The sequence below is a fragment of the Pseudopodoces humilis genome, chromosome 2, assembly GCF_049639895.1.
Source record: "Pseudopodoces humilis isolate 2021_Gansu_Grassland_sample_001 chromosome 2, ASM4963989v1, whole genome shotgun sequence".
Lineage (NCBI taxonomy): Eukaryota > Metazoa > Chordata > Aves > Passeriformes > Paridae > Pseudopodoces > Pseudopodoces humilis.
In genome coordinates, this window is record NC_142201.1 from 3,401,407 (window position 1) to 3,425,654 (window position 24,248).

Consider the following 24,248-nt stretch of genomic DNA (forward strand, 5'->3'; position numbering starts at 1 on the left):
ATACAGCACTTGCTTCATTTTTTAATTTATTTTTTTTTCCAGTTGTGATCTCTGTGTCACTTTTTATTTTTGCTCTAAGGAGGAATCTGGTCCACTTGATCATGGATAGTTTAATAGCAATAAATATTTTACTGCCTTTGTGCTTGTAGAACAACTGTTTGGTGTACTATCAGACTTTCTTTTGTGTTCTTTACAGTGTTTTTATCCATTCAGAATGGCAATAAATGCCTCAAGGATTTCTGGCTGTGCTGTGCTATATAGCTTTGTAATGTGTTCTAAGGGACTGGCAGCAGCAGGACTTCTGGGCATTTACTAGTCAGCAGAGGCTGATCCACTTCTTTCAAGCATTCCTGGGTTTTGTTTTGGATTTTTTTTTTTTAACTTGACAAGATACCATTAGGGTGAACAGTTCTGCACAATAACAGAACTCACATTTTTTACCCAAAGAAGGCTATAAATAGAATAACATTAGGAATCAAATCACTCTGTCTCTGGCAAAAGATGAGCTCTTATTCAGGTTGGGAATAAAGCCTCTTGGCAGCAAACTCTGTCAAACCCTGCCAAAATCCCTGCTTATTCTGGGTGGAAAGCTGCCTCTTACCAAGGCCCTGATCGCATTGCTGCAGTTCAGGCTCCAAGAGTATTTTCACTGGAACCCCCCCACTGCTCAGCAGCTGCCACTCAAAAGTTAAAGCTGTCTTTAGAACGAAGCCTGGCACAAAGGGCAGACTTGGGGAAGCTCAAATCATGATTTTAAAAAGTCTGTAGGTCTCCTGTTCAAACCTGGAATGGGCATGAGCAGGAGGTGCAGAGATGCTGCTCTCAGCTTGATGACTTTCCTCTCTGGCCACACCATCCCTGGATGCTGTTACTTTGTCAGCTTCTTTTATACAGATTTTTATCCAAAAAAAGTAAAGTTAGAAGTCTAACAAGGTCAGTCAGGAGTGTCTTGCCACAGTGTGTGCTCATACAGTCAAGACATCAGGCTGCATTTCTGTTCTGGGTTTCCAGATATTTTTTAATTATGTGGGAAAAAACCCAACAGCAAACAATTCTATTTCTCGTGACAGTTCAGCCCCATGAGAAATCTTGTTTTCTGCTGTGTCAAACAGTTTAGATTTAAATTTTGCATGGATACACAGAACCTGAAAACAGATCAAAATGTTGAAATATCATGTGCTGTGAACAGGTGGATACAATATGCACCATGTAAGTTTTAAAAGTCAGCTGTAGCAAATCTTCAGATATTAAGAGTGCAGTTTCAGAATTTCATTTCCCTTTAAGTAATGTCAGTGATCCAACTGCCTAGTAAGAGCCAAATGAGAAATCAGAATGAAAATCATAAAACTGCCAGTCCTCAATTACATTTTCTTCAAGAAACTCTTTCCAACAGTTTCATTTTCCTAATATCCTTCATTATTTTAGGTCCTATACTGAGATTACTTTTAGTGGGAAATGACTCAAAGGAGAAGGGGAAAAAAACCCCAGTTCTGTTTTCAAATTACTTTGTAGCTCTTTTCTCTTGGTGTGTGCAGCCAGGAAAAGGTGTGGAGCAAAGGAATTCCACCAGAAAGAACCTGTTACATTAACCAGGGGAAAAAAAGCTCAGATTTACCAATGGTCTCCATGGTGTCCCTCTCCTCTATCAGCAGCTGTGCTCTGGGAATGTCTATGTGCATCCTCAGTGTTTGCTGCTGCTTATTAAGTGTGTCTGATGTCCTGGTGTTCTTGCTGAAAACAAAAGAGAAGTGAACATGTTAACATTCAGCCTAAATGAAAAAGTATTTGCAAACTTCCTAATTTTCAATCTGTCCAGCTTAAAAAACCCCCCAAGTAACCATAATCAGCAAAAACCACTCGTACATCTGATTTTGCCCTCTTCAGAGTAAGTGCATGGTATTAATTTATTGCATGTGGCAAGGCATTAGATGAATGCACAGTGTGGAGGGATGTGGTCTGTCCTCCATCAGTAGGAATCTGAAAATTTCACAGTTTTCTTCAAGTGTTGTCATAATGAAATTAATAAAAACACTTTGGAAGATGGACCTTTTCTTTTACTCCTCATGAATCTGAGTACAGCAACACACAGCTGATCAAACAGGCTGGTAGGAAAATGATGTCTTGAGTAATTTCTAATTGTTTTTTTATCTTTTCATTATTTTTAATTAGCTAAGTTCCAAATATCACTTTGCCTGATAAATGAAAAAGCAAATTAATAACTAGGCATACTATTAATAGATTGCATAAAACAAATGAAGGCTTTAGTCCCACTGATGTTCCAAGACAAAAATTGCAAATCTTGTTTACATTCGTGGATTATGTCTAATTGATTGATGCAATAATCTAAAAAAGAACATAAACCAATTATTTTATCATCATGCAAATTGAAACAATTTCATTTTGAAGTTTGTGTACCAGAAAATGACTTCTTAAATGAGCTGTCTACCAAAAGCAAATGAAAATGGATGGTAAAACCAAGTGCCACAGTCATTTCTAGCACAGAGCTTGCTGCAGAAACCTTCAGATTGCACTAAAAACCCAGGAACATTTTGCCCTTTTAGATGTAATTACTCTTTGGATGAAATGAAGTATTTGCAAATACTTCACACAGGGGAGCTGAGGAGAGTTGAGACAAATCAGCCAGCAGTGTGATCCACGTGCTCAGGCTTCAAAGAGCTGCAAGATCCGAGTGGAAGCTCATTTTCTAGTGTAAAATAGCTGCAGATCACTCAGTTTAATTCTGCTTTGGCAGTGAATTATTGTTGTTAATGGAATCAGCCAGGACTGCTCAAGTGATAAGCTCAGCTCTTCAGCCAGCGGGAGAGATTAATCCACGTGTGATGAGCCCACATCTCCGGGAAATTTGGGTTAACTTCCTGCTGTATCTCCATGCCAGCGAGACCTGATCACCTCAGGTTTGGAGGTTCTCCTGGAGTACCTTCTTGGAGGGATTTTTAGCCATGTGGTCAGTGGTTCTGCTCCAAATCCAAGGGTGAGGCCCACAAGGCACGTGGGAGCTCCTCTCTGATGTTCACCTGTTGTGGTCCCCAGCACTAACACCATCTGTACATCCCAAATTTAATGTCTCTCTGCTCCTGGGTGATTAGATGGTGCTGTTCCCATCACATGGATAGTTGAAATGCATTCAAACAGGCCCCAACTGGTGCCTCATTCAGTCATCATGGAAGCAAAATATCAGGAGAGCCTCCCAAGGGCTTCCAGACTTTTCTCCATATATAATCAGGGGAGAATGGTCATCACAGGGTCTTACTAAGCACACACATTTTCAAAGACATTTGGTATTGTCAAATGCAGATAATTTCCACACTGGTGTTCTCCAAGTCTCTGCATGGAGTGGATGCCACTCAAGCTGCTGAAATGTTAAGAGAATCAGACAGTAATATTTTATCTGCCTGCCAAATATGCTTGAATACAGGCCCTTGGAAAGTTGGACTGCTCTGGGCTTGCCCAGGGTCATAGAGCAAACATAAAGCACCTCTTCCAGTCCCTCACTGCCCTCTGAGTAAAGATTTTCTTCCTAATATTTAATCTAAACCTGCCCTCTTTCAGTTTAAAGAAGGAAACTGATGTTTTAATCTCCAGTTTCAATAATTCAATAGTTACAGGATGCACAGAGTTAGATACATCTGGAATCTGTGCAGTACCTAACTGAGCCTGGGAAATGCTTCAGTGAACCCCTCTGCACTCACTGGGGATGCAGGAGACAAAGGGATGGGATCAGACTCCTGCTCAGAGAATGCAGATCCCAGAAAGCCAGAGCTAGAGCCCTTTCAGCAGGATGAATGTTCTGTATTTCCATTATTAGAAAGTACCCAACCAGCACGGGAAGCAGTGTTTGGGCCACAGGGAGCAGAAGGAGAATTTTCCCTGATTTTCAGTTTTACTGCTCACCTGACGAGAGAGAATTCCCAATCCCAACCTTGGCTCCAGGGACAGCTTCATGCAAAATACGTGGGAGGTCTTCCAAGCCAGAACTGGAACCCAGGCCTCTCTAGATTCAGGAATATTCCCTGCTATTCTTGAGAGTTATTCCTTGGTTTGTGGGCTGTCTCTCCTCCTCCTTGCTGATCTAATTAATTCCCCTGCATGCAGCAGTGACATGGGGTGTCCAAACACAGCACAGGCAGTGAGCAGAAGCAAGGGGGCTGCTGCTGATTAGGATGCTGGCTCATTCTGGCTCAGGGAATTTTGAATTCTTTTTGTGCAGACCACAACAGCTCAGCTTTTAAGTTATAAAATCCTAAAGTGCCAACAGCAATGAAGTGCCTCTAGGGCTTGGAAACAGGGCAAAGAGTTTTAAGGTTTCAGTTTTGAAACTTGGTTAGAAGTATTTCCTAAATTCAGGCAAAAATATTTTAATGGTCTGGTGGATGAGGAGACCAATGATTAATTCTTTAAAGGGATGAAATGTATCTATCTTTATTTTTTTTAATATTTACAGACATAAAATTCCCAAACATAAGCATGTGCTTTTCTTTACTTGTCAGACCTTGTAAGGATTTGTTTATAATAGAATTAATTCCCTCTAGTTCAAAGAATCTCTGAGCTCCAAATCATTAGGCACTGGGAGGCTGTCAGGAAACTGAGTCACAGAATCACAGAATCATGTCTTGGCTGGAAAAGACCTTAAAGATCATCTCATTCCTACCCCCTGCCATGGGCAGGGACACCCCCCACTATCCCAGGGTGCTCCAAGCCCTGTCCAGCCTGGCCTTGGACACTTCCAGGGATGAGGAGTCCACAACTTCTCTGGACAATATGTTCTAGTTCCTCATTGCCTTCTGAGGAAAGAATTCCTAATTAACCTAAACCTGACCTCTTTCAGTTTAAAATCCTTGTCCCTTTTCCTGTCAGTGTCTGCCCATATTAAAAGTCTCTTTCCTTTTCCTAAGCTTCTTCCAGGGACTGAAATGCCTCAATGAGATCTCCAGGAGGGTTTCTCCATTCTGAGGAATTCCAGCTCTCAGTATTTTGCTGTATTCTTTTACTCTACTAAAGCTGCTGCTTTTGTCACTATTTAAAGCAGATATTGGGGCAGGTGGTACTTTGGTCTGACAACAGCTTTTATGTTGAGTCTGTGGATAAAAGGGCCTTTTCCAGAGAAGGTACATTGTACAGGGCATTTTGAAAGAGTCCACAATTTGTTGTAAAAACACACAGGGAGCTAAATCAGAATATCTGGGGATAAAAGATTCTTCACCTTGTGTTCAAAATTTAAGAATTCAGTGCATTGCTAAACTGATTGTCAGTGAACTGTTACAAAGAGCGTGGCTGGACTGATGCTTTCACCCAAAGGAAACATTAAAAAATCTGTGCTTATCCAGCAGCAGGGATTTTTATTTGTGAGTTTAAGGTATCAATGAGTTGTGCAGCTCCCATTAAACTGCTGACTTATCCTGCTCCACAGATATTTGACTTAGACAGCCAAAGCCAGTGACTCTCAAAGCAAAGACTAAAGCTCCATTTTTAATCCACTTTACAAACACTCACGAAAATCTCCTCAAAGGGAAAGATACACAAAGCTCTCTCCAGGCCTCACACCTTCCTACCAAGCAGGGAATCATCTCTTCTGCCCTCTCCCCAAATATCCCCTTTCTTGATATTTTTATCATAGCAGATTTTGGTGAAATCTTAAAGAAAAAAATATATCAGGGGCTTTATCATATGTGACTGTTGTTTTGGAGAGGGCTTATTATCCTTTGATTATTCACATGCTAAATCTTCAGGAACATCTGTTGTTTGTGGGTAGCTCATGTTTTGGTTGAAGGTATTTACCATAAATGACAGTTTCCAGTTCTGTACATGTAAGCCTATATCCCCCACTTCCTCTGTTAGATCAGAACTTGTTAGTTCTGATCTAACAGTCATTTGCCTTTGTCCAAACTTTTAGAAAAGAAATATAAAATATGCTTATGTGATAAAACCAAGATAATTTCTTAGTAAATGAGATGAGAGGGACTGGTTTGATGATCATGTTTCAATGTTGGTGAAAGGAAAAGCCAAATGAAATGCTGGCAGGTGAGTTACCTGGAAAAACAGCTCTGAACTAAGGACTGAGAGGGGACCTGGCTGCTCTCTGAGCACATCAGGTAGGGAGGACAAAAGTTCCTTAATCTGGTAATCATCAGCAAAGGAAAAAGTGGGTAAAACCTGGGCACTTCTGCTGGAAGCTTGGGGGACATTTTCTAAGTGTCAGAGGAGTGAGACTCTGCAGTGGCCTTGCAGAAGTGGTGACAAGGCTTGTGAAGCCAAGCAGGGTTAGGGGAGAGCATTCCCAGTTTTGCAGAGGGGCCCTGAGTGGTTGTCACTGGCACTGAAAGTCTCCACCCAGGGCAGGGAACAGACTTGCTGTGTGTGCTGACCTGTGCTGACCTGTGTGGCACCAGAAAGCAGCAGGACAAATGTTCCTGAAGCTGCTGAACACCACAGTTTGCTGCCACGGGCAGCCAGGGAGGGGATGGCCTGGTCTGCATGACCAGTCCTGTTATCATCACTGGGCTCACTCAGATATGATGGCACAGAGCTGAATTTACACCCAACCCATCTGTCACCCTGTCTTTGCTGAGCTCATTATTACAATAAAAGTGAAGTTTGGAGGGTGGTTCATGTGGTGAACTATCTATGACTTTCTCAAATTTGTTGCTTGAATATAAAAAATATTTTCTAGCAACCCAAAATTCATTTGAACTCAAGAATAATCCCTTGGCAATCCCAGTTTCAAACATATGCAGTGGTTCTAAAGCTCAGTATTTTCCCTAGACAAAACAATAAAAACTGAAGATATGAAATTTCCATCTTGGAAAGAATTGTGGTGCCAGAATAGTCATTATGATGCAATTCAACAACTGAATTAGATTTCTGAATGCTGAGCTGATGGAACAGAAGTGAAAAATAATAAATGGATTTACCTGCTCTTTTATACCTTTGAGTATAAGCAGCTAACAAATAAACAGAGCTGCAAAGTTTAGAGATATTCAGAGCCAGAAATTTATTGCCTTTAATCAGATGATCTCTGAAGAGCAATTACTTTGATACATATTATGAAAATGTTTTTCAGCCTAGGAAAAATGTCCAAATGGACCTACATAGCCATAGCTTCTATGATTTAATCTACTAATGTGAGTTATCAGGTTTTTTATCACTGTAGCCCCTCACACAGTCCACAAAATGTCTTCTTTCTCCCATGTCAGACCATCAGTGCATCACAGCTCTTAACAGACAGACAAATGGTGTGTTTTGGAAAAAGGTTTAAGAATAAAAATTGTCCTTCTCCATTTGTCCCTACAACAATACTTAAATATGATGCTGTAGTTGACAGACATTTTTCAATTTGAAAAAAAAATAAATCAACAATAAAATGCAATTTGTTCTTACCTCATAAGCATTTCGGCCAAACTCTTTGCATCTAGAAGAAAATAGAAGAAATGTCATCACAAATGAGAATCTATTAGAGAGATGCATTATTAGCAAGTGATTTGAATCAGCCATGTGTAAGACCACTGCTGTTTCTCAGATCAGTGGCAAGAATAAAAAAAGTGCCTAAAAATCCCTACTTTTGCTAAAATTGCATTTCTGCTCCAAACAGCCCTGTTAAGTTCCTCAGCAGCACCAAAGATGGTTGGAGAAAATCAAGTTACCATTGGCTTAACTAGAAAAAAGCTACACAAACATATTAGAAATAGGAACAACTTAACAATTAATGAGGATCTCAGTTCTTTTGTGCTATGGGTAGCAAATGAACAGGTGAAGAAAGAAGAAAAGGCAAGAAAATAGGAATTGTGATATCCATGTCTGGGCAAGAGCCAAAGCCAGGCTGGATGAGCAGTTGCCAACCTAACATTTCCAAACCAAAGGTAACTGCACGAGATCTGAGCAAGGGAGGTCTCCAAGGAGTCAGTTGGGAACTACAGAATCCCTGAGGTTGGAAAAGACCTCCAAGAGTCCCAGCTGTGCCCGATGCCCACCTTGTCCCCAGCCCAGAGCCCTGAGTGCCACGTCCAGCCCTTCCTTGGGCACCTCCAGGGATGGGCACTCCCACCCTGCCAAAGCCTGAGCTCCCTTTCCATGGGGAAATTGTTCCTTATGTCCAACCTGAGCCTTCCCCAACACAAACTTGCTTGCTTGCACTCAAATACGAATATTTTTCCACTAGCAGTAATCCAAAACTAATGCTGGGTCTTCAAAGTATGGTCTACACATGAAACAAAGGATGGTTTATTCCCACATGGATCAGCCCTGCAAAATAAGACACTGCTGAAGGAAAAATATTCCTCCTGTTCTTGTCATTGCTGCTATTATTAGCAGAAAATCCTTTGGGGCTATAATTATTTCAATAGTTATTCAGTTCAAAAGGCACAGCTGAAGTTTGGTTTTTCAGGTAGGCTTCTGTAAAACTTTACCAACATAATACACTAATTTCTGTGATATCCAGCAAAAACAGCTCTGCTTTGTTCTCCTGCACTCTGCTGCTAAACAAACTCACTGAAAATTCGGATTCCCAAGTCCTTAAGTTTATCACACAGCAACAAAGCAGCCTTTTGTGCAACCAAGTGAAGCAAACCCGAGAAGAAAGCAATTTCAAGTTCTAAGTCTTCAAACAACTCTTACATGGAAGTTTACATTTCTTCTTTTATCTGCTTCTTGTAAATCTACCAGCACCTGCCAAGACATTTACTGAATTTGTCTTTGTTTTCTCCATCCCACCTTTTTTATTCCTCAATCACCTCTTGGGTCTCCAACACCTAAAACAATTTTCTTACTTGTGACCCTGTTAAATACCCTTCCTTTAAAATTCCAAGGATTCAGGCAGAAACAAGCCACCATCTTAACACATCTCTATAGCTTGTGTTGTACTAATTTTTGAAAGGAATGGACTGAGGGCTCCTTTTATTCATTAAAAAAAAAACTCAGTAAAACCCCTTTTACCCACTTTTCTGAATTGTATTTATCTGACACAGTGCCAGCTTGCCTCTCTCAAGCTTTATTCCTCACCTACCACTGGAGAAGCTGGAATTCTTTGCTCCCTCTAGGTCTGTTTGCTCCATTCCTTCATTTTTAACCTTCCTCCATCCCTTTCCAGCACAAAACATGGAATATTCCTGGTGGAGGGAAGGATGGTTCATCTGAGGTGTCTCATCTAAACCAAACTGTGCTTCATTTGGGCACTCAGAATTCCTGTTTTTCATTTGGAATGAGATTGCCTTTGTCATTAACACTTGTAAGTGGTAGTGCCTGGTAAATGACAATATCTTTGCCATCAGTCATAAAACAAAAGAACAACACTGCTGCTCCCAAAGGAGATTTGTTATTGACTTCCAAAAACCCAAGAAGGGACAAATTTATTCAGAAGAATACAAAAAAGCCAAATAAACCCAACACAATAATAATAATAATAATGACACTGGTTGCAAGTAATGGGTTTTTTTCCAGCAAATTTTATGATGCTTCTTGCTATTCTAGCAGCACCAGGATCATGAAGACACTGTGCACACATTCTCCCTCTGGCACACATAATCAGGGTGCTTTAATATGCAAATATTGTTTTTCATTCAGCCAGCAGCTTCTTGAAGCAATCACTGCCTCCTTAAGTGAAGTCTGTGGGTATTTCTGCAAGGAATTCACAACTGCAGAAAAGCAGAAGGGACAGAATTGAAAATTATAACAATGTACTTCAGTTTGCTTTTCATAATTATTTATCATGTTTAAACAACAATCTCCCTCACATGTTCTCAGGTGCTGCCCAGCACACAGATGATGATTTCCATGTTTCATCTGGAAAAAAATTCACACCAATTCATGTGTGTGGCACATAAGTGCTCGTTAACACTTGTTGATTCTTGGTTAAAGAGATGCACTCTGCATCTTCAGTAAAAAATAACATGAGGCATCAGCAAGACCATGTAACGTATCAAAAGCTGAATCAGGAAGCACTGAAGGGAAAAAAAACCTCCATCAGCTAAGTTTAAATTTGCTAATTATCCAAGCAGATTGTTCAAATGGTGAGCAGAACTGCTGGAGTTAGTGATGGGCACACAGGTTGGTGTGGGATGGGACAAAAACAAAGGTGGTAGGAATATAAAGGCCTCTCCTGTATCCATCAAACCAAAATCCAGAAGCCTAAAAGTAACTGAATATCACAGAATCATGGAATGGTTTTGCATGGAAGGGACCTTAAAGATCATCTCATCCAAGCCCTGCCATGGCAGGGACACCTCCCACTGTCCCAGGTGCTCCCAATGTCCAGCCTGGCCTTGGGCACTGCCAGGGATCCAGGGGCAGCCCCAGCTGCTCTGGCAATTCCATCCCAGCCCCTGCCCACCCTGCCAGGGAACAATTCCTGCCCAAGATCCCAAGATCCAGCCCTGCCCTCTGCCACTGGCAGCCATTCCCTGGCTCCTGGCCCTGCATCCCTTGGCAATTGTCTCTCTCCAGCTTTCCTGGGGCTCCTTCAGGCCCTGCAAGGCCACCCTGAGCTCAGCCCAAAGCTTCTCCTGGCCAGGCTGAACAATGGCAGCTGGGCCAGCCTTTCCTGCCAGCAGAGCTGCTCCATCCCTCTGCTCATCCTGGAGCCTCCTCTGGGCTCTCTCCAGCAGCTCCAGCTGCTCCCTGGGCTGGGACCCCACTACAACAACATCATGTGTCCAAAACACCAGCTCCAGGAGAGATGTTACTGTCACAAACCAATGACCAGAGGTTTTAATGTGCTTTTCCTGCAGTACCCTTTAGATCTGCAAATTGACAATACTTTTTAAAATAAGCCAGCATCCCTGGCCATGTCCTGTCACCTCCCAGTTTTCAGGTGGTGAAAGCAGGGCTTGGGAAGGGGGCACGGATGACAGAGGGAAGGGGCTAATCTCTGCTCCAGCCAAGCATCACTTCAGTGAAAAAGCCACTTTGCTGGGGCAGCCACCTTTAAAATTCTTAACACACTTGGGTTTTCCCCCTGGGAAATCAGGGACAGTGATAGAGTTTTAAATTGCATTCTGCCACTTCTGAACTATCACGCCATGCTGATCCTTTCTGCTTGTGTTAAGGTGAATTGGATTTAAAAACAAAGGGAAAACCATTACATGAGTAGCAGAGCTGGGTCAATAGCCAGCAGAAGGAGCATTAAACCATCAGGCTTCTCTTTGAGAATATCTGCTGAACTCCTGAATGGCTGCATGAACTCCAGCAGCCAAGTGACCTTTCCTGGTGACCTGGCTGGTGGAACTACTAAATTGGGCAAAAATCAGGGCTTTGCTGAGAACTCTGCTTTCTGCTGTCAAGGGGGAAGAAAAATGTTTAACTGTCCCTACACCCAGAGAAGTGGTAAAAGGATCAAGAATGGAGAGGCTGCTGTTCTTCAACAGAACTGGGAACTCAAAGCCATTGTCCATAAAGCAGGGATACAAATGTTTGCATGCAGAGCACACTGCAAATAAACCTGCAATTCCTACTCCTCTTTGTCAAACAGGTTCAAGAAAACCACATTTGCAGCCACAAAAGCAAGAGTTACATCTGTAATTTGCACAAATTATTTTAGAAGGTCCCACTGTGGAGATTATTTCTCTGATGTAGACTAGAGGAAATCCTGATTTAGGAAAAAAGAATATTGTGCCTCGAAGAAACCCCAACATGTCATATAAACCAAGTGATAATGTGATATTTCCCTTTCAAAAATTACATGAAAGTTAATCACAACAATTACTACAGCAAACCATTTATTTTTTAGTTAGGACATCAGAAAAACTTGCCCACATTTGTTTTAGAGAACTTAGTAATGAGTTCCATGTAACAGAAATATTTATTGTCAGGAAAAATTTTAGAACATGAAGTCACTTCCAGAAGAGCAGAAAATGTCAAACATGGGATTAGTCTTCAAAAATAATGAGCAAAAAAATTTCTGAATTACTGAAGTCCTATCAGTCTGATCTTGGCAATACACAAAATAATAATAATAAAAAAAATTAGTGAAACTTAATGAAATTAATTAAAAGGATGATTGAGACAAATCAATACAGACCTGTGGTGAAGCAGCCATGTCAAACAAAGTGGATTTTTTAAAATGAGATTAAAATTTTCTGAGAATCAATGACATTGAAAAAAACTCTCACTGTGATCTAACAGTAAAGATCATATTTATGTTTCTCTAAAACAAAGTTTTGGTGACTCAAAGTATTTTAAAAGAAAGTCACATGATGCAAAAATTAACACAGCAGCCATTTTATGTGGATTTCAACATATTCAAACCCCAATTTCAAGCAGAGAATCATTATTCAGTATTTTTTGTCTGAAACATTTATCAGTGGTATAGAGTAAGTAACATCTGATAAAAGTTTAAAAACTACACAAGAACTTGGTAGCTAAAATATAAAGAAAATGCCAGATCACTAAGAAAATAACCTGGATCATAAGGTTGTACATTGAGAACACAAAGCAGGGCTGTAAAACAGGGAATATTTTGTATTTTGTAGAGAAATCAAAGAACTGGCAAATGATCTCAATGGATAAAATGTTAAGGATATAAATTATGGGAAAATAACAGAGGAAAAATAAAATATCTTAATCTGTTTCATTTACCAATTAAAGCATTAAGAAATTACTTGGTTAGCAGTATGTGGAAAGAATATCCTTGGAGACTGAAAATGATGCAAAAAAGAACTTCTGTAGTGTAGAGAAGTAAAACAGGACCAGATGGAATGTCGAGCTGTAGTGTGACAAATTCAGCTAAGTGAGACACAACTTTTACAGAAATGGTAGTTAAATACTGATTTCTTTTATCAAACGTACTGATGAAATCTTTTCCACTGCCTATGTTTAAGTGAAGCTCTGATAATTTTCTAAATTCCTCATTTCTGAAAGGAAATAGTTCAGAGAAATTTTATGTTATGCAAAAGGCATCCTGGTCAGTGATCATCAGCCTTCCTCAAGGGACTCTAACTCAAGATTCTATGAATACTTGTAAATGAACCATGAAAAAATAATGTGCACAGACATCATTTTCTAGAGCCAAAGGGCTCGAGATACCCTGCTCATTACTGGATGGAATCCCACAATATTTCTAAGAAGATATGATAACACCTTCTTTTTCTTTAGCACATTTTTTTAATGAAAAAAAAAAAAACCAAACTGGGAAGGTAAATGGGGTATAAAGTTTTGAAGAAAAAGTGATTATACAAGCTGAAGCATCCAGATGTCCTGATTTCCAGGGCTGTGTATGAACCATAATGATGGTTTCCTCCTTTATATATGAATTTACCCATGCCCTCTGTCTTTTTTTTTTTTTTTTAACTCCAAAATATTGCTACAAAGGATAAAATTTGACCCAAAAGAGAGATAAGTATGAAGGTCAGAAGGAAAACATAGGGTTGGCCCTGGTTTTATTAGGAACCATGATCACATTTTGGATAAAATACAAATAACTCATCAATTTGGTGGCTTCTGGAAGAAATTAGGCTTATTTTTTTGCAGATGATAAATTGTTTTACTATTAATTCAGGTTTGGATTTGAAATGTTTTTTCCCAAATACCTTCAGGGAATACCTTCCCAAAATATCTGTTGCCAGTGCAAAAGCTATAGGGCAGCAATGTCAGACTGCAAGGGTCAAAAACTTGGCTGTGGCTCAGCCAGGGGTTTTTTGCTAGAAAAATGATAAAGCTGAATGAATTCACAGATCTAAATCTTATTCACATAACAAACAACTGAATTTGAATAAGGATTAGAGGAAAGTACAGATCAGTGACAATGAAAGGTCAGCGAACAGTGTTTTACGAGTTCCATTATAAAACATCATGGGGGAAGATGTGGTAACAAATCTGAGAATATCTGGCTGCTATTTAATATCTGGCTACTTTCATTTTATAATTTGGAAATCATGGTTAGCATCTGCTGGAAAACTGAGATTCCCTCGTCTTCAGAACATCTGATTTCATCCTTCAAAAAAAAAATCACTTTTAGGTCGTCAAGGGAAGCAAACAAACAACAAAAAAAGGAAAGCAAACCAATGAGAAATATTTTCCTTTCCTCCATGAAAAATAATAACAATGGATATATTAATCTTTCTTTTTTTTTTTTTTTTAGAAACTTATGACCAAATGAAAAAGAAGGCATTTCTATAGAAAACACACACACTTTGTTCAGTATTGCAGGAAAATGATCCCAGCTGGGGATTGCATGCTTTGGTCACGTGCAGCCCCACTTCTATTTTCATGTTCAGGCAGAGAGAAGTTCCACAAACACCACCTTACCTCGCAGCCTCTTCAGCCTCTGCTCCCTCCTCCTCCTCCTCACGATCAGCAGCATCACAAAGAGCAGCAAGACCCCAACCAAGATACAGGAGATGGTCACCAGCATCTTCAGCCCTTCGTTGGTTCCCAGCCCTTCCTCGCTCTGCACAACCGACTTGATGAGAGGAGGGATTGTACCTGGAAACAGGGTCATGGCATTAGAGGCCTGTTAACGAGGACAAAAGATGGAATTCTCACGGAATAAGGCACGTTGTCTCTTCAGCTGCAGGTAGAACACTCACCAGGACTTTTCTGTTTGGGTTGGAGGCTATTTGTGAATACATAACCAGGCTCCTGGTAATGAGGGACTGACTGCAGAGACAGAGATTATCAGAAATCCAGAAGAATTGCATTCATTGATTAAGGAAAACCATACCTATGCAGTCAAATACTGTGATTAATTTTGAGTCCGATTAAATTATTAAAAAAGCTGTAAGAGACCTCAGAATTCCTCCCTCTGTCTATTATTTCTTATTATGGAGAAATAGGATCACTGTGACATTTCTGCTGGGCTTTTCTTTGCAAGGAACTCATTTGACAAAGCTCATTTTGTGCCACATACATCAGATTAATCCTTTGCACAGAAACATTCTGCTATCAATTCTGAAGTGATAGTGATCTGAAATTCAGACAGCCAACCTGATACTAATCTGCTAAAGACTGTCTGACATTATACTCATCAGTAAAACAGGGGAGTAATGCTGGATAGAAACAATCAAATTTTGAGAGGGAAACAAGGGAAATGAATCTACCAACTACTGGCAGGCAGCTCACTTTTTCATTCTGGGACATATTTGCATTTTGAATATACCTGGCTTCCTGGTGATATATAATACTTGAACTTTTCAATTCTTTTCTTCTTTACCTCTAAGGGACGTGAGAAGAATGCAGCACCTTCTGTGGAAGGCTGTTTAGTCATGGAAGACTTCTCACTCATTTCCTGATTACTATTAAACTGCTGAATGCAACCACAAATGAGGCTATAAAATGAAGATTTGCTTGAAATGCGTAGAAACACGTAAGTATTGTGAACTGTGATGACTTTGGATGAAAGCTATTAAATTTTAACCAGCTACTGAAACATAAAAGTGGCTACTTACTTGCTAAAAAGAAAGGAGGGTGAGAGAGAAAAACAGGCACATCCTTCTTTTACATTTTAATTGCTGCATTAAGTGATATAGTAATATCTTATTATGTGCTATACAGTATCAGAATAAAAAACTGAGATCTGATGCAGTACAATTTGAGTGCCATAACCACAGTGAAAATGTAGAATCCTAAGTCCTGTTTTTTTCAGAAGAGCTATTTCAGCTGCATATAAAGAGAAGAGCAGCTCCCTAAAGGGACAAAGACAAAAAGAACAGCTACAACTATCCAAAACTATATTAGGTACTTTGGAAAATTTGTTTTCTTACAATTGCATTTGGAATATTTTTCTAATGTTCCATTGCAGTTCTTCCCCATAATTTTCTTTTTTTTTTTTTCCTAATTTTCTATTTCTTGAGCACACAGCAGGATATTTTCATCTTGCCCTGAGACGCAGATTTTGCACTACTCTAAAGGCAAATAAAACTATTAGATGAGGAAATGAAAAGAACTTCAAGCTCCTGAAGGTAATACTAATAACTGTCTCTAAATCCTCCTAAATCCTCCTGGATACTAAAGGGCCAAAGTTTTCTCTGAATTACTGTCACAGAGACCATTAGGTTCAAGATTGCCTAAAATTATGTCTCGCTTTCCTTAATACTTTGATGAAAATCAAATGATGAGTGGCCTTTATTTCACTTAAACCTGAAGTGTTTAGATATGTGATTATCATTATCCATACCTCTCTCTAGGCAAATATAAACCTCATAGCATTATAAACAGGCAGTTGGAGCTTAATTAAAAAATCAAACTGCATGTTTTGCCATCACCCATTTGTTGCTTTTCAGCAATTGCATTAGAAATTACCAAAACTCAATGCTGCTATCCATTGAGAAAACGCCATTTCAACACTTGTTGTCACTCTAGGCTCTGGCTGGGAGTGGAATAGACAAAGTTTATTTTCAGGACTAGATCCCAGATGGACAGGGAGGGTTTGTTTTGTTTTCCAGGCTGGTTCACCATCACCCTTTGTTAGCCTGATTAGTGCCTCACAGGAGTTGCAATCTGAATATCTCTGACCCCTTTTTCCCCTTGGTTGCAGCATCTCTCACTGCAGAACGGAGTGTTTCCTCTACCACTGCTGAATTCAGGAGTGTTTTCCTGTGTCCTTCACGGCAGGGAGTGAAGGCTGGGTCAGAATCAATTAGCAGAATTTAGAGCTGATCCGATTTAATGCCAGGGCTACCGAGGAGCTGATCCCCGAGCCGTGAAGCTCCTTTGCAGTGCTCCACAACTGCAGCTGCACAGGGCTAAAAATATCTCCTTATGGATTGTGTGCTTCTGAAAAAACAAGGGGCAGGGAGGTCAGCAAACCTGTAAGCTGGAAATCGTTCCTGAAATGCCCACAAACAGAGAGCAAAAAGCTGCACGTAGGTTTGTCATTAACCTTCTGACCTAATTCAGCACGGAGAGATTTGAGGGGAAGGATGCTGAGCCATGATATTCCTCAGGAGCAGCAAAGTGACCCAAACCCACGTAACTGGGATTTCTGCAAACTTTACAAAGGCTTTATCTTAAGGCTGCTAAAGCTTCTAAGCTTGTTCTTAGCATTTGGCATCCCAGAACTTTCATACACTGTATTATCTAATCTTCAAAATGCTGCTCTTGTATCTGCTTTATCCGAGGGGCAGCTGTGGCCCCTGGAAGCTGGAAGGGGCTAATCTCACATCACAGGGTGAATCAAATGTAGATGTAGCAACAGCACTCAAAAGAGGAGCTGGCCAGGAAGTTTCCACTGGCATGTTTTCTGCAAACAAAAAATTTGGAAGCAAAAATTTCTGCATCATGTACTGGTAAGAATGCTAATAATGATAATCATCATCATCATCATCAATTTATAATTTCAGTTCTGAGTCAAACATAGCAAATCTAGAAACCCTGAAAACTGAAATTTGCTTTTCCATCCATGTTTTCCTCTCATAACCTTGGGGTCGGTATTTGAGCTTGTTCTGCCTCTCTAAGGCACAACACAGTCCTAGCAAAGCAAGCTTCACAAACAAAACCAGCAGTATCACAAATGAGAAATTTTCTAGCTGACCAGAAGCAGTGGCCCAAGAAATTTAATGCTGCAAATATTTTTTACTGTTTCATTTTATCCCTTTTAAAGATGCTATACAGCAACATAAAAAATCAAAGGGTGTGCAGGTCACAAGGTGTGGAACCAGGGTAAGTATCATCACCCAATCACAGAGCCGAGCCTGACAACATTTCAGATCAGATCACTGTAAGAATAGTTTTGATTTGAGTGCTATGAGCAGAAATTGAAGGCTCTGGACTTGCATTTTGATATAAATTCATTTTAAGGTATGGCTTGAAACTGTTTTCCCCAATCAAATAAATGTGATGATAACAGAAAACTGAAAGTTGGATGCTGCTGTAGAAAGATATTGGAAAACAAAACAAAAACAGGACAGGATAAGTAAAATGACAAGAAATTAACTCATAATAGTTGAAAGAGTTATTATTGACAACAGCTACACTTCTCAGTAAACTAGCTCTTCATCTGCCTGGAAAGACCTGGAACATTTGTGTAGTAACTGCTTAGATCCTGTTTTCCTGTGGGCCTCTGGAGTGCTGAAGCAATATCTTTCTCTTAATTTTCCAGACTGTCTGAAATAGCACGAGGACTTGTGTGGCAGCTTACCAAAAATGATATTTTTCCAAAGGGTGAGGGCATGTGTGATTAATTATCTGCAAGAACTGCTGAGTACCCAGCACAAAGGCTGGTAGAGAAGTAGAGGATGTGTCAGGTGCTGAGGTTTAAACTCTGCCTAAGTCATATCCCACATTTCTGCCTGGGAATGACCCTGAACTATACATGAGTGGTGATGTTCATGTGGAGGCGTGTTACCAGCACAGTGTTACAAAAAATTACCAATTTGGTGCTGTCACAACCATCAGCTCCTGTTTGAACTTGCTCACCAGTGCTGGAGCTTAATTTAACACTACAGAACAACACCCCTGGCAACACAGCAAGATTTTACACTGGATGTCTCCAGAAAAGCTCTGGCAATTCCCACTGGAGCAATTCAAGAGCCTGCCATCTGGAGCCATCTGTGCTGCCTTTTTGCCAGGAACGCAGCAGCTGCTCCCCACTGCGGAGCCACCGGGAGCACACGTGTGCCACCATCCCTCCCAGTCAGCCTGGCAGGACCTGAGCTGCAGACAGTGACAAACTGGCACCTTTCCTCCTGCCCTCATGTCCTGGGTTTTGCAGGGTGGGCAGTAACCCCTGGCAGAAGGGCGGGATGCAACAACTCATGGTGCATGTCCTGCTGCTGGGCACGACAGAGCCATCTGTCATGGCCATTAGTTTCACTGTCCCCTGTCTGTAAACAGGGATCATTGCACTGCCATTGCTCTGCCCTTGGAGGATGTTATCCAGAGGCTTTCCCAGAGGACAACCTGCTTGGCTGCTCCAGTGTGTCCTGTAATGGGTTTTGGGTTGTGTCACAGGGAACAGCAACGAGGCCAGACACCCCCATGAATGGCTGCAGAACACATTCCATGGAAGACTGAAATTTCATGGAAAAGATACATTAAATACTAGGAAAGGCCCCTGTAACCACTGGAACTATGACTTTTAATGTCCTATGATTATGTGTCTTATGGCTGATTGACTTCAGAGTTTTTCCAAAGTGAGGACAAATAAACAATTCCTCTTTTCTGCCTGGCAGCCTACTGTCAGGAAATGAAGAGCTATTTTACACCTTTGAGACTTTAACCTCTCTGACAGCATGGCTGGCAGATTCAAAACGGGGTTTATGAGGGGAAAAAATGGAAGATGAGCAAAAAGAAAAAAATAATCACATATGAAACTAAAGTAAAACAGTAACTGAGGCGTAAATTCAAGGGAATACTTACTGCCATCATAATTGAGCGTGGCAAATTTGGCTTGTTTCTCTGCACAGCCAGCACTGTTGCACACTCTCATTTGCAGCTCGTACCAGGTGGCCTCCTGGAGGTCGTAGAGGATGTAGGATTTGGACAGGGATGTCCTCTGGGCTGTTGTCCAGACCGTGGTCCCAAAGGGCCGGTACTCCAGGGTGAAGGAGGTGATGGGGCAGCCGCCGTCGTTCCAGCCGATCAGGTTCAGCCTCACCCGGGTGGTGTTGATGCTGGCAAAGAGCTCTTGCTCCTTGGAAAACTGTGGCTCTAGAGGCAGTGGGATATTCCAGACAAAATGCTTAAATATTGCAGATAAAGCCTTCCAAAATGTAAAGTTTAGGGAATAATTTCTAGGACAATCTCAACTCTAGCTTAAACTCAGTATCTATATATTCAACTTCCCACTCTTTGTCCTTCTTAAATGCTTTTTCCCACTTTGTGCTGGACTCACAAACCCAGATTTTCATATCAATATGTGGAAAAAAATTTCCAAACATGGTTTGTTTTGCCTTGCAGAACTTTATGCAAACTTTGCCTTTATTTTTGACACTCATCTAGTTCAGAGGATGCTGCTTGCACACTCCTGCAGTACTGGCTTGCAGCAGAAATCAGACATTGGCTCAATTTCCTTTCTACATAAATATACTCCCTGTCTTCCTTCAACATCCAGACCAATAAACCCCTGAATTTTTATAAGAAGAGAAGAGACAATTTCCTCATGGCAATGAAATAGTTGGAATTGCTATAGCCTGTGACAGTGCAGACATCCTCTTACCAAATATCTGCCAACCCATCTTAGAAAAAAATTATTAGAGAAAGAAAGAACATCAGCCTGTGCCGGCTTCAAGTCCCACAGCCACAGCCCTTTTTGTCACAGCCATGGACAGAGCTGTAAATGTTTCCAAAGCCAGTAATACTAAAATATCCAAGGCTGTTTTAAACCAAGACCTGCAGCAGAATGCAGGAGCTTTAGGAGGGTGAAGGGGAGGGAAGCAGCGCACCTTTGCCAAGCGTCTTGGCCTCGATGATCTCGCTGATGCGCCCCGGCCCCACCCCGTTCTGAGCAGTCAGGGTGAACTTGTACCAGGTGCCACATTTCAGGGTTTCCAGCCTGTAGGACCTCTCACTGGGGCTGATGGGGAAACTGCCCCACTGCTCACTGTTATCCTCTGAGTACTGCAGAATATAACCTGGGGAGAAAGCACGGATGGCAACGGTGTCACAAATCCTTCAGGATTTGGGTTCAAGGAGGCATTTTAAAAACCCAATAAAACTGAAAAAAAAATAAATAAATGTGCAGGGAAACATACAGCACTCCCCTGACTGAAAGATACCAGGCAATGCATTTTGCCTACCCTGACAACAGCTTAAATACATTTTATGATGCCTTCAAGGGGAAAAGGATGGATATTTCTAAGGACCCTTCAATCAGCAACAACCAGATGATAAACCTGGACCCTCCAAAATGAGTGGTTAGAGATTACACATCTGGAAAATCAGCTAGAGCAACTGTCATAACAGCTGAGGAGAAAGTGATTAAATGTGTGAATAAACCACCACAAAGACAAACTGCAATTTACCGAAAGATGTTATCACAATGATAGTGCACATTAAGGGTTGACAGCAATACAGATTGGGTTGTTTTTCTTTTTTAAAAAATATTTGTTTTTTTCTTTTCTGAGCCATTCATAATTGTATACTAATCCTATCAACATATGATTTAGAAAGAAGCAGCAATTAACCTGATTTACATTACCTCGGATAGAACTGCCACCATTGTCTCCAGGTATCCAGGAAAGAGTGATAGAGGAAGATGTAGTTTTGGATACAGTGAGTCTTGGCTGGTCTGGTGGAACTAGATGGGAAATAGTTAAAAATAGAAAATGTAATCAAATGGTTTGACACAATCTTAATCACTTCTAACAGTCATTTATCAAATAGCTGTTATGAGTTGCAAAAAATGCAAATGATTTCTGTCAAAGTGTCTGTTTAGCTGACATCCTTGGTTAAGACAAGAACAGACAAGCTCTCTTTTTTTAAATTTAATTTAATTCAATTTTGTCTTTCAATTCTAAACCTTTGTTTTTTTCTCTGATTTTTTTTTGCATCTGTCCCGTTGGACCTCAATGGCACATGAGCTACCCAGACATTAATTTTCATTACTTTGGTATCTGTTTTGGGGAGAAGACAAGATTTTAGTGGCAGGAAACATGTGCTGTTGCAAATGATGCCCCACTCATTCCTGTGTTTGCAGGCTATTATGGCAAAAATGAAAAAAACCCCATGCAAATCAAGGGCTTCTGCAAGTTCAAAAGTGAGAGTTAATTAGGTATCATAGATAGATTTGTGCCTGGAGGCAGATCCAGTCCTCTTCCAAACCACTGAAGTTTTTGGTATAAAGAATTCCCAACCCCGTCAGCAAAGACTGGAAACACTTCTGTTCTGCTGCTGCCCATAAACTTTATGGGGGATGGAAGATCAAGGTTCCGAGGACCAGCTGCTGACTGAGTGCAGGAATAAGACAGAGGTTTCAACTCTCATCCAATTCCCAGTTCCCAGCTTCCTTTGGAAGAAAATGATGGAGTAGTTTGGGTTGGAAAAGACCTTAAAGATCGTTTCAATCCAATCCACTGTCATGGGGAGGGACACCTTCCGCTATCCCAGATTGCTCTGTGCCCCATCCAGCCTGGCCTTGGACACTTCCAGGGATCCAGGGGCATCCACAACTTCTCTGGGAAACCTGTGCCAGACCCTCACCACCCTCACTGGAGCAATTTCTTCCAGCATTGCAGGGCAGAGAAGGAGCCATGCCACATCCCAACATGCTGCACTGGACAGGGCAAACTGGGACTAGGAACTAGGACTAGAAACTGACACAGGGAACTGGGACTGGAAATGCTCTGGGAACGTTCTACAGTCAGAAACATGGACAAAATTGAGCTTTGCTGCCTCAGGAATAAGGAGTGAGGTATGGACAGTGTCCATGCTTGGAAAGGATCAAGAAACAGCAGCAAAGATGGGATGGAAATCTGGGGAGGAGAGACAACAGGATGGCCACTGCTCCTCTGGCATGGGAGAGAAGAGGGTGGTGATGTCAGTGACCCATGCTGGCAGGAGCTGCCCTTGTCCTGACACACTCCCATGACCAGGCAGGACAGAAATCCAAAATGCTCTGCTGTGTCCAGAATTCTGCTGCCAGGGAACATTGCCTGCTTTGCCTATGCTTAAGGGACAGCTCTTCCTGCAGAGTGAAATTCCTCACTGCTGTTCCTGTTTGTGTCATCAGATTGCAGAATAATGGGTGCTGATACAAGGCAGAGTCTGATGGTTTCCAGCTATGGATTAGTTCAAAGAGAAGTTGATTCTTTTTTGCCCTCACAGGGCCAAACAGTGCTGAAGAAAACAAAAGAGACAGTTTATACTCTAAAGGAAAATTCCCTTTGTGAGATGGATTTGTTCTCTTATTCTGAGTGACTTGGCTGATTCCATGGGGAGAGACTGCACACACTGCACTGGAAAAGATTTATTGTAAAAGCTTTCATCACAGCTTCACCCTATCTACAAAAAATGGTGGTCCCACATATTAAAAGCCACTCTTTGTCTGTCCCTTAGGGAAATAACATTGATTTGCTTTTAGTAGCTGAAGTTCAATAAAAGCAAATATATGCAATTACAGAAGTACTTAGTGACATATAAGGTTTCCATTTGATGGTGTTTTCTCTCCCTACTTCCTGTTGTGACCATGCTTCAAACATTGCAGAAAAGCATCTTTAGTTTCTGTTGGATTGTAGGGAAGCTGATCTATGCCAATATCTGCCATGATGTTTGTTCCAAGGCTTAGGGGAATGGTTTTTTGCAGGGAGAGAGGGGGACTGCAGTGGAAACAACCTCTCTCTGTGCTCTCATGTGCTTGCACTTGAAGGTTAAATTCCACATCCAGGACAGTGATGGTCCACTCTGGTAGAATAACTTGCAGTCAGCTGAAGCATTTGTAGGATCTGCTTTAGTGCAAACGAGCAAGGAAATTTGCACAGGGAATTCTTGGTATGTAAATACACAGGCTCTGCTTCATTTTACTCTTAGTTTATATTCTTATATTGTCCCTGCTTTTGTATGTATCAACACCATCCTGGATGCACTTTGTGCTTTTCAACATGAATATAAAATGTAGTTGGAGAAATGCATTAGCTGAAGGGGTACTGATGTTTCATTTCCAATGCTTCCTCATATTCACCTCGTAATAAAATTCTGCGCCCGCATAATGAAGTTTTTGTGCAAGGTCTCAGTACAGAGGCAAATTTCTGCTGATAGCTTTCCAGGAGCTAAATTAAAGGCCTTCACATCTTTCTGAATTTTGTAACATTAAAATGATACATGTGATGTTTGTAAGGAGAAGGCAGAAGCTGATACTTTCTGTGTGAAGAACTAGAAGATAACGGAACGCAAACACACGGTTGTCAATCTTCCAAAAACTCACACAGAGGCTTACCTGAGTATGTGAATTGTTCCACCAGAAGCACCATCTTCTAGATCATAAAACGCCCATGGCTGACTCAGAATGACTTATGTATTAATTTGGAAGAATTAGATTTGCACTAATACACATAAATACTAATATTTTGCATTTCAAACAGACACACCTCTGCATTACCAGCAGCACTTTAAAGCCATGGTAACAATTCCGAGGTAGATCCAGCAGCCTTACCTTGTACCTGCAAATTCAGAATGATTTCATCTGATCCCCAGTTGTTGCTGGCCACACAGCTGTAGTACCCAGAGTCTTCTGCTTTCACAGTCCTGATGACGAAGCTGCCGTTGCTGAAGATGCTCCTTCGCCCATCAATCATCACTAGACTGGGTGTCCCGTTACTGCCTCACAGGAAACAAAGTGCATACATTAAAGAAGTTACAATCAAAATTACTCA

General features: G+C 41.0%; 1 protein-coding gene across 1 annotated transcript in view; it reads right to left on the bottom strand.

Annotated features, from left to right (window-relative positions):
* DSCAM (DS cell adhesion molecule) overlaps nt 1-24,248 on the bottom strand; it is a 439,258-nt gene that overhangs the window by 26,632 nt on the left and 388,378 nt on the right. Inside the window, exons 23-29 of the mRNA XM_088051091.1 lie at nt 24,029-24,192; nt 21,080-21,178; nt 20,325-20,513; nt 19,300-19,590; nt 14,251-14,427; nt 7,396-7,426; nt 1,616-1,731 (exon numbers count right to left, since the gene is read on the bottom strand). Of these exons, the coding sequence (XP_087907217.1) occupies nt 1,616-1,731; nt 7,396-7,426; nt 14,251-14,427; nt 19,300-19,590; nt 20,325-20,513; nt 21,080-21,178; nt 24,029-24,192 (1,067 nt within the window). The remainder of the gene's footprint in view (nt 1-1,615; nt 1,732-7,395; nt 7,427-14,250; nt 14,428-19,299; nt 19,591-20,324; nt 20,514-21,079; nt 21,179-24,028; nt 24,193-24,248) is intronic.